We start from the raw sequence: 10913 nt of genomic DNA on the forward strand, positions 1-10913 counted from the left end.
GATGGAAATGATAGAGGGAGTAGGGGATGAGGAAGGAGTAGGGGCTGGGGAAGGAGGAGTAGAGGGTGGAGTAGGGGTTGGGGAAGGAGGAGTAGAGGGTGGAGTAGGGGTTGGGGAAGGAGGAGTAGAGGGTAGAGTAGGGGCTGAAGAAGGGGGAGCAGAGGGTGGAGGAGGGGGTGAAGGGGAGGAGAAGCCTAAAGGAGGTGGTTGGATGAGGGGATCATGACGAGGCAGGGGATCCAGAAAGAATGGAGGACGAGGAGGTAGTAAGGGTGGAAATGGAAATCGAAATGGAAATGGAAATGGAAATGGACGTGGTCCAATTCTAGTTCCAATTGGTGGAATAATACGCTGCCTTAGAGGTAGAGGTGTAGTTGGAAGTGGACGGCCGATCAAAAGTACTGAGGGCATTAATGGAATAATATTATTAGCATCATTGTTAACTTGTTGGCTCAAGCACATCCCTATTAACATTGACAATAATAATGCCAAACCTATCATCAACCGTTTCCCACTATCCATACTCATACTCATACTCATACTCACTTAATTATCTTCTACTCTCTACATCTCTTATATATATACACACTCATATGCCTGCCTGCACCATCTAATTTCGACCACACAAAGAGCCATTTTCTCCTTTATTATTATTATTACATAACAATAATCTTTGTATACTTAATTGTTTATTATGTACTTATTTTCAAAGCAAAAGCATGAGATTACTTCCCTCTATAAATTTCAACCGTTATCCATAAACAACCACCAACAGACCAGAAAATACTTTTAAGTTTGACCTTTTAAGGACAGGGATATATCATATATATATACCTCTCTTCATATTTTTTTTTTAACATCATGCTTGAAAGCCTTTTCAACTCTTCCATGCGGCCAAATCAACTTTCACATATTTAATATTTGAGGTAAAATACTCTTTTGGTCCTAACATTCGGAGGAGTGAATCTTATTTTAGTCTCTAACATTTTAATCGTTCTATTTTTATTCCAAAACGTTTAAAATGACATCAATGTTTTTCGACCATCAAATTCTTTACTAAATAACACTTAATGAAATTGATGTACTATTAATAATGCTTTTGTTAAAGCTACATTTGCTCAATTTTCCTTTTTCGTTTTACCCTCTCAACAAGTCCAAATTTCATTTTCCTGTTCTCTTTTTCTTCCTCCTCAAATTCTTTTTGAAGAATTAATAGTGTAAAAAGAAAAGAAAAAAGAGTAAAAAAATAGAATTTAGACTTGTTGAGAGAGTAAAAATATGAGAAGGAGGTTGAACAAACGTAATTTTAACAATTCAATTTCATTAATTATTAGTAAAGAATAATTTGACAGTGGAATAATATTGATGTCATTTTAAACGTCTTGAAATATAAATAGGACGATTAAAATGTTAGAAACCAAAATAAAATTAATCCCAAAAATTAAAAACTAAAATAATATTTTACATTTAATATTTGTTACTTATGATTTAATTTATATTGGGATTTTAAATTTGAGATAACAAAAATCATTTGAAAAAATTAGCTGATATTAGATGAAAAAAAAGTTAATTTTTTAGTTGAATTCATTTATTTATTAAATTATATAATTATTGTTTTGATCTAATTATTTTTAACTTTATAAATATGTATGTTGGTACATATATACAATTGTACATACAATCATATTTCACTTGTTAATTTAATAATAAAAAATACTATTGGCACATTAAAAATCAATCACTAAATCAATTATATATATTTTATATATTTTATATATTTTATATTTTATATATATATATATATATATATATATATATATTATATTAATTGTTCATTTTTTTTTACCTGGCTAGCATGGTTGTTTAGTAATTGTTTCTTAATCGTAATAATAACTAACTTTACGGTAATTGTAATAACTAATTAGTTTATTACCTTATAGTCATTTTGCACGCAACTCATCACAAAAAGGATTGATATATAAACCATACATACTTTAACTAATGCTACATAAAAATATAATATAAAAAGTGAAAAATTATATACAATTTTCTTTATACAAAGTTGATAGTTAATAACTATTAAATAATAATTTCATTAATTTTATTAAATTATTTATTAATTTTTTACTATTAATTTCATAAAAATACAATTACAGGTAAGTTTATACCATACAAAAAATAGCACAATATATATATATATATATATATATATATATATATTTTTCACAATATAATTCATTTTGATAGGTAAAAAAACCTTAAAGAATTCTCATAACTTAAAATGGTAAATGATGATAATAACGGCCTCTTTTTGAGATGTAAACCTTTCAATTTCGCCAAAAATTTTCACTTATCACTCACTCTCGCCTCAGATTATTATAATGGATTTTTTATTTTATTTTATTTTATTTTTTTTATTTGGCCATTATTTGAGATTTATATATTATAGAAAATAATGGGATTGTAGCACTATTGTAGCAGCATGTATATATGCTTCGGTGAACTTGAAGAGTCATTTACTAGCTAGATTATTTAACATTGTTTTTTTATTTTTTTAATTACCTGTTTCCTGTATTCATTTTTCCCACATACCCCCTGGTTCTTAAAACTAGAGGGAATATTTAGCCTTGGATATATGTTATTCTAAGAGTTAATAGTCAAAATCGTTTTTAAAAGATATTTCAATTTTTATTTTTGTTTTTGAAAGATAATTTTAATCAAAATCGTCTTTGAAAGATTTAAAATTAATCACGTTAATCTTTTCGTCTATTTTGTCACTAACAACGTTAATTTTGTTGACGTGACATGCTAGTGTGTTTTTTTGTCTTTTTTATCATGGGCTGTTAAACCCAAGAAACAAAAACAGAACCCTAAATACCCAGAACCCTGACCCACTCGTACCCATCCTGAAAATCCCTCCTCAATCCATCTGAGTAGTTTCGAACCTCTGTTCCCGTCTCGCTGGAACACAGATCCGCAATGGTGGTTCTTCAAACTTCACGTTGCGCACCGTCTCCAGTAACCACCGCCGTTATCGTCGGATGTTGCAGAGATACCACGCATTGTCTGAATGTCAACCTCCGCCACCTATTAAGCGTCTTAGAGCCCCTGCTCCACAGTTGCTGCCACCGCCGCATTAATGGTATAGTGTTCGATTTCCACCCCCAATCCAATTTGGTTAGTCGCATCACAGAGCACTACTTGCAAAATACGATCGTCGTTGCGCCAAGGAGGACGACTTCGAACTTCCGTCGTCGTCATCGTCTTCTGAACGATATGCCCGTTCGGTCTCCGCCCCTGATCTTAGCTTCCTCAGATGTATGCTCTTCTATCTGTGGCTCCTGACGTCATCTATTGCTGCCCCTGCTGCTGGTTCTGTTGACGCCGCTCGATCCTTGCTCCTCGGCGACTCTCGACGTCGCGTCGGATCACTACCCTGAGTTTGGGGGGGGGGGTTAATCGTCCAGGATTGCTCCAGCGCTCCGCTGAATTCCATGGCTGCAATTTCGTGCGCCAATCTATTTCCCTCCTTTTGGTGTCCAAGTGAACCCGAACCTGTTATCCTCCCTTGCCAACTGTAAGATGTCCAACAATATTGAATCAATGTCCCAAACCCTGCTCTTCGATTTCAAATTCTGCACTAGAGGTAAGCTATCTAACTTAATAAGCATTTTCTGTAACTCCAAATTGTTTGCAAGTATCATGGCATTCCTAATTACTTCTGCCTCTGCTTCTAGGCTAGAAATTGCTCCAATTTTGGATATTGACCCAACCTGGAGAGAGAGGTTTGGGGTTTATGGAAATAGATACTGATGGGAGCTTATGCGAAGGCGTCGATGTAGGTGACGGCAGAAAAAGTTAAACGACATCGACGAGGAGCCAGCAACTGTTGGAACTGGCATAGAGGCCAAAACGCGTAGAGGAAAAGGAGAGTCTGTGATCTCCGGGTCGGGCCGTTGGGTGGGGGCTCCAATATTCTAATGGTTTGAACCTTAACCAAAAAAGACTAACGTGCTACGTCAGCAAAATTAAAGTTGTTAGTGACAAAATAAACGAAAGAACTAACATGATTAATTTTAAATTTTTTAGGATAATTTTGATTAAATTTATTTTTTTTAAAACAAAAATAGAGATCAGAGTATATGTTTAATTTTAGAAACAATTTTGACTATTAACTCGTTATTCTAATGTCTTTTTTCCAATCACTGCTTCTATTTGTAACGACTATTATACACTGTTATCAGTTCTTTTACATTTAAGTTACCAACCATTTTAATTACAAAAAAAAAACTAGTAAAACTATTTTGAATTTGCCTCGAAAATTTTTTAAAGGACTACTTCTTATTCTGTTGGTTATTAAATTTATAGAATAAAATATATATTGGTCATTTTTGCTTATAAGATTTGGTGACTTAGAATGAGAATTAAAATATCTCACTTTATAAATTTAGAGACTAAGGAATTAATAAAAAAAATGAAAACTAAATTAGCTTTTAAAAAAATTGTGATGAAATTTTGCATAATAATAATAATGATAATACTTTTAGTTTCTAATATTTAAGTATTTTTTTAAGATCATTCCTAATATTTATCAATAGTATTATTTATGTTTTTTAAATATATTTAATTAAATATTAAGGGCAAAAATATATTTTAGCAAGAAAAAAAATATTAATATGACTTAGATATATCTCTAAAGTGAAAAGTTATAGGAATCAATATTTTTGTATCGATATTAGTCAATATTTTGGGTTAATATTTTATTTTTATACTATTAAAATTTAAAATTTAAAATTTAGTATTTAGTATTAGAATATTGACTAAATATTAACAAAAAAATGATAAATATTGTTGGTCATGCATGTAGCATATCAAATAAGTATTTCATTAAGTTTTTATCTTATTAGTAATTACTATTCAATGGAATGGTAAAGTTTGATAATTTTTTTACCCTAATATTTAATTGGCATCAACATATAAACACCCTTGCGAATAACACAATTAAAAGAAGAAGAAAAGAAATAGAACTTATATTATTTTTGTATATATAACAAACAAGAGAGTTATTTAATTTATCATTATAGTAGAGCATGGAGTACAAGATAATACTGTATAGCATAAGACTAAAAGCTAGTGTGAAAGTGCATGCATGATGCACGCATGTAGTGATGGTAACCCAACCGGAACAATAAACAAACAAGTAATAATGCATGCATATATATATCCAAGTACACACCATCAGAGAGCAATGGTGAAGTAAAGGGGTTCATGTATTCAGGGTGCGGAGGTTGAAGAAGTTGAAGCCCAAGGTGGTGGTGGCATAAAGAAGGGTATGCTGGGAACGTTGGGGAAGCTGGGTAGTGGCGGCTGAGAAACCTGTGGTGGCGAATTTGGAAAGAATGGTGGGAATGAGAACGGGAATGGGAATGGGAATGGGTATGATGGGTTCATTATTGGTGGTGCCGTTGTCTCCTGAAGCTGGCGAGCTGCCATGCCAATCTCCATCATTGATAAGTAAATAGCAATGAAGAATGCCAACATCATCATGCATCTCATGGAAGCCATTGTTGATCACCACCATGCACTTGATCAGAGTACCTAGTAGCTCTCCTATATATATAGAGAGAGAGAGAGAGAGAAAGTATATTAATTTACAGCACCGTTTTGGTGGTTGATATTTTTCTCTTGTTAGCTTACCTTCCTTATTAATGTATCCCATTAAATGAATTTAAATACAACCTTGATTCTATTACAACAAGCTAAGTACCTGGAAGGACTTGTAGTTGACTATTGATATTATCTATGTCATGGCGGCAACTACTCCCTCAAATAAACTTCAAAAGGATATTAATACCTCATTCATGTTTAAATTAGTTTTTTTTTTTTTTTGGAATCAATTTTTATATATATTAAGACTAGTTCTAAAAAATTAACTCTTTTAAGTTAATTTTATATCTCATTCCAACATAACTCAATATATACAATAGTATATATCAAGCTCTTAGGTTTGACAAAGCGGGATCTTCTTCCAACAATAATAAACCACCTCCATCGTCGGTCCATTTAATTAGTTTCTTGTTGAGATTTGATTTTGAATCATGCTTAATAATGGTGGCATGGAAGGTGCCTTTACACTTTACAGTGCCATGCGATCATGTGTTTCATCAAAGTTTTAATCACTTGAAGTGATAATCAATTCCGGATTATCTAGGCATATAATATAATTATATGAATTATCTGGGAAAAATAAAACACAATAAGCGTTGGCTTGGCATATTAGGTTTAATTTGGAATTCATATAATCATTATTCAGAAATCCAAGATTTTACGTGAAACATTAGAACTGCAATATATGGAAGACTATTATATATATTAGGTAAATGATGATCACAAATTCAGCATCATATGCTGTGTACTGATTTTACAACCACTCTCTCCCTGGCCCAAGAGAGAGAGAGAGAGGAGGAATAAAAGGACTCATAGAACTTAATTACCAAAAAAAAAGAGGACTCATAGAACTTGAATACTGACTACTGAGCACACCATGTGACATAATTATATCTTTAGTACAAATGAAACCCCAATGGAGACCCTTTCAGACGAAGGTATATAAAAATAATTCACTCATCACACACACAATACAAAGAAATAAAGGAACAAATACTAGTTCAGTCTAAGGAGTAGTGGCTGGATGGAGATTGGGAATTTCAGGAACCTTAGGAAGTTCTACCTTCGGGACAGCAGGCAGCTCAGGCTTAAGCAGTGGTGGCACTGGCAGTTGAGGCAACTCCGGTTTAGGAATCTCGGGTATTGTAGGCAATTCTGGTTTAGGAATTTCTGGTAGTGTAGGCAACTCAGGAATGGGTAGGCTGGGTATTTCTGGCTCTGGTAATGTTGATTCTAGAAGGTTACGTGCATTTGCAACCTCATTGTATGAGGAAATAAGAAGCACAAGTGATAAAATGAATGACAAGAAATGGCTAGAACCCATAGTAGTAGGTATAAGATAGCAAGGGGCTTCTGAATCTGTTGTGGTATTAATCTATGCAAATGGTTTTGTTGGGTTTGTGATCATTTGCCATGAGTTATATGTGCTTTTATAGATAGGATTATAGGGTGGTGAGTATGGTGTTACTTGAATAGGTATCATGAACAACCTTGAGAATTGTTAGTTCAACTTCTTACCAATATATCATTTTAATTATATAAATAATTTAACATATTCATAAGAAATGGCCAAAATAATCATACCTACCACAGAACAAATCATTATGGCAATGATCTTTGAAAGATTTCGATAATATCACCCGTGATCCACCTATGCCTCCTCCGTTTTAATTTGCTGCGTTTCGATCACAAGGAGCCCTTAACATTTTCTGCACCTTAAATAATCTCTTTAAAAGTTTGGTCAACTATTTCTTTCCCTCCATTATCTTAGCTTTATCTGTGAACTGCTTCAACAACTTGAAGATTATATTCTTTCGCTGGTAGTCTACATTTTCTTCCTCCTGGTTTCGAAACCCGTGGATGGAAATGCAAATATAAGTAAACAATTTATAACAGATCCACAATCAGAAAAGTGGCAGTAATGAACAGACATGTGCGACAGTGCGAGTGTGCATAAAGCTACACATACAGAATCACAGGAAAACAATACTGCCCTATTTGTATGGATAATTTGCACCAAAATTTCAAATTGATGGATAATTTGCATAGGAAAAGTATAAAATAATCAAATAGCAAACAATTTGATTGGAATAGTTTAAATCTGTAAAATTTGAACTGCAAAAGGTTGGCAAATCTCTTAGTTCACAAGAAGCGAAGCATTAACATGTGTTTGGTTAGGAGATCATATTTCATGGATGCACTCCATGTGTAATTACTTCCTAATCGAACACACCCTTAAGTTGAGAAACTTCCTTGTTGGAAAATGAAAAATAAAAGATTGAGAAATAAATAAAGTGGTAACTTCTTTGGAGAAACCAATTAAAATTTCGGTTTTTACTTGTCATATCAAAATGACATGGGATCAACACACTTCAGTTATATGGTGTTCTAAGTAAGATATGCAGCACCATTGCACCAAGAATGCTGTTCATGTGGTTCAATCCAGAGCAAGTAGAATCCCCAAATAATTTCACTTCATTCCTGCGTGTAGCAATGAATGTGTTGTATAGACTTAAATCGATGAGTTGAGACTTTTTCACAGGAAGAAATGAGTTTTTCGGTGTTATAACTTATAATTATAAGTGGCCCGGTGAAGGATTCAGACATTAATTTTACTCAGAAACCATTCATAATTCATAAATGCACACGTGACAAAAAAAAAGGATTTGTTCAAGACTTCAAATCAATTGAATTTCAATATTTCATAAATTGTACTGATACACATAAGTCACCCTATGATTTAGTCATGCTACAAATATTAGAAGAAAAGAATAATATAATTTATACAGGGAAATAGAAGTAACACTCAGCACCAAAACATTTTGTTTACAGCTGCAATTCTGCTATTTTTAGCCATTTTGGTTTCCCTGTAACTCATCGTCCATTTCTCAAAAGAACAGTCGATAAAGTCATAGTAACCACCATGAACATTTAGTTTTCCATTTGCTACCTTTTCTTCTATCCATGGATAAGTAAGTAGGTTTAACAAGGAATTGTTAACCGATTCCTGCAGAAAAATCAATAGCAGTAACAAATTTTGATACTGTGGAATGCGGATAAGGCTTCAAGAATAAATCTACTAGCAAATTTTCTTACCTTCTCACAATGGCTGCACTGTTGATCAAAGTTCAGCTGAGAAGCAGCAGCTTCAGTTTTGATTCTGGCATTCTTTCCAACTACCACCCAGCTATTTATAAAGCTACTGGAACTACTGGAAAAATATATAAATATCCAAACATGAAAAAAACACATGCTATCAAAGAAAGTAAATAGACAGACAACAAGTCAACAACTAGAATCCAGCAATTCAACCTTTCATTGGCATCATCTTGCATACTCATAAGGGCACGTATTCCCCCACAGCAGCTGTGGCCAATGACTAAGATGTGCTCAACCTGAAATAACAATAATATTTTATCGCCAATGGTTTAGAATCATAACATTAGAAACTTCGAAATAGTACGGGTATTTCTTACTTCAAGGGTGTTCACAGCAAATTCTAGTGCAGCATTTGTTTCAGACGGCCCACTCTGTATCAGTAAATTGAATTAGAAGGGAGTACTAGGTATTGAATAGTTAGACATGTACAACTAAATAAATCACTAGCACAGAGAGATATACCTCAAAGGGAGGAACCAAATTACCAACATTGCGGATCATGAATGCTTCTCCTGGATGAAATCCTAGAATATGAGAGGGGCAAACCCTAGAATCTGCACAGGCAATAACCATGAACTGCTCTTGGAATTGTTAGTCAGGAGTACTAGGTTTTGCTAATGTTTCATAAGATAAATTGAAGGAATGGACTTAGGGAAAACCAAGAAAGAGAGGGAACAATACCTTTGGTGCTTGAGCCTGGGCAAGTTCTTGGAAATGTTCTATGTTTTTCCTAGAAGAAAACAGAACAAACATGAATTAAAGTTTGTGACATTTTTAGGCATCAGAAACGAACATTATGAAAAGGGATATTCTGAAGCTTACAAATATTTATTCTTCTTAAAACCCAAAAACCTATCTTTTAGATCACTAAATATATCACACTTATTTTCCACTTCAGGCAGAATCTGCAGCTTGCTCTTATTAGGATGTTGCTCAATTCTTTGACACTGCGCAAAAGCCTTCAAAGAGAACCCTTGCCTGTACCCCGCAAATATTAGAGAATTGAATATGAAGCCATAAAAGATAAGGAATTCCATTTTCAAAATAGTAAAAACAAGATTTGGAGCTAACGGAACAAGAGAAGAATGAAAGCAAGCATTAGGAAAATGCAACTCATCATACACACTAGACATCAAGATCCAATCCACGATCACTCTTTAGAATTTATGTCATTTGCACAAAGCCTAGGGAATATCCAAAACTTGATAAAAATTTGAGTACTTGTCCAAAGTTTTGATAAATCAAGATTTTCAAATGATTGAAACACAAGAAAAATTGGAAGGGGGAAACAAAGAAAGGTGGAAAGACCTTGAATCCGTGAATAATTTCAAATGCGTATGCTGGATTTTCGCTGTTATGATGGATCGACCAAAGATCTGACACAGCAGCGTCAAGATCAGTATAGTATACAAAACAGAAAAGGGGTATATCTCGGGAGAGAGTGAAAACTGAAAAGAAAAGTGTAGAACAGAATACCGTTGAAGCCCTGAATGCATCATCTCCACGGGAGGAGGATAAAGGGAGAGACTTGGAGGCTAAGGGGTCTCCTGCTGAAACCGACAATGGTGCTGGAGCTGCCATTATGGAACTCAATCTCAGAAGGGTTTTGATTCTTTGAGAATTGGGGATTGAAGGAAAGAGCCATGCTTCAACAGTTATAACGTGAACCAGTGTTTTTTGGATCGGGAAAACATGCACATCAATCTACTCCCATTAACACGGAGAAACCGAGAAAGAAACTCCAGCTTTAAATGTCAGACTATATATATATTTCTTTGTATTTTTTCTGCATTAGGGTATTATTAACATAAAAAGAAAAAAAAAGTAGTTTAATTATATACTGTAGATTATTAATAAAAACATTTAACTCTTTCGATTATCTAAATATATCTATAGAATAGAGTTGCACTTCTAAATCGATCATCATATAATGAGTGTTTAATTACTATATTACATATGTGATCATCATAGTATATCTCAATGATTACAATCTTACACACTAATCACAATTCTTAGCTATTAATTGAATACACATTATACACATTACCGTTAACATACCTTTGGAAAAATGTATTTATCATGTGCTA

General features: G+C 33.5%; 1 protein-coding gene across 5 annotated transcripts; it reads right to left on the bottom strand.

Annotated features, from left to right (window-relative positions):
- Positions 1–5007: 5007 nt before the first annotated feature.
- On the bottom strand, positions 5008–10597 carry LOC130969605 (beta carbonic anhydrase 5, chloroplastic-like). 5 transcript variants are annotated; one of them, XR_009081884.1, is made up of 10 exons: positions 10303–10597; positions 10135–10202; positions 9649–9804; positions 9508–9556; positions 9289–9402; positions 9144–9197; positions 8980–9062; positions 8764–8878; positions 7256–7508; positions 5008–5610 (listed from the first exon to the last, which is right to left on the bottom strand). XR_009081884.1 is itself a non-coding variant. In XM_057895407.1 (9 exons), the coding sequence occupies exons 1-9, from the start codon at positions 10405–10407 to the stop codon at positions 7413–7415; spliced, it is 840 nt and encodes a 279-aa protein (XP_057751390.1). In that variant the 5' UTR covers positions 10408–10597; the 3' UTR covers positions 6352–7412. The 5 variants fall into 5 exon arrangements, 4 of the variants coding, with proteins under 4 accessions (XP_057751390.1, XP_057751389.1, XP_057751388.1 ...); XM_057895407.1 differs by lacking the exon at positions 5008–5610 and having other exon boundaries at positions 6352–7508; XM_057895406.1 differs by lacking the exons at positions 5008–5610; positions 7256–7508 and adding an exon at positions 8333–8674 and having other exon boundaries at positions 8764–8875; positions 10303–10594.
- Between the last annotated feature and the right edge of the window lie 316 nt (positions 10598–10913).

Source organism: Arachis stenosperma, chromosome 3 (genome assembly GCF_014773155.1).
Source record: "Arachis stenosperma cultivar V10309 chromosome 3, arast.V10309.gnm1.PFL2, whole genome shotgun sequence".
NCBI lineage: Eukaryota > Viridiplantae > Streptophyta > Magnoliopsida > Fabales > Fabaceae > Arachis > Arachis stenosperma.

What these genes read in the sequence shown, in the direction of transcription:
- LOC130969605 (XM_057895405.1), bottom strand. Translation starts at nt 10,407, where the DNA reads ATGGCAGCTCCAGCACCATTGTCGGTTTCAGCAGGAGACCCCTTAGCC. An exon ending in AAATTATTCACGGATTCAAG is followed by an intron (nt 9,805 to 10,134) that starts GTCTTTCCACCT and finishes TGCGGGGTACAG; the next exon opens with GCAAGGGTTCTCTTTGAAGG. An exon ending in TTGCTGTGAACACCCTTGAA is followed by an intron (nt 9,063 to 9,143) that starts GTAAGAAATACC and finishes TTGTTATTTCAG; the next exon opens with GTTGAGCACATCTTAGTCAT.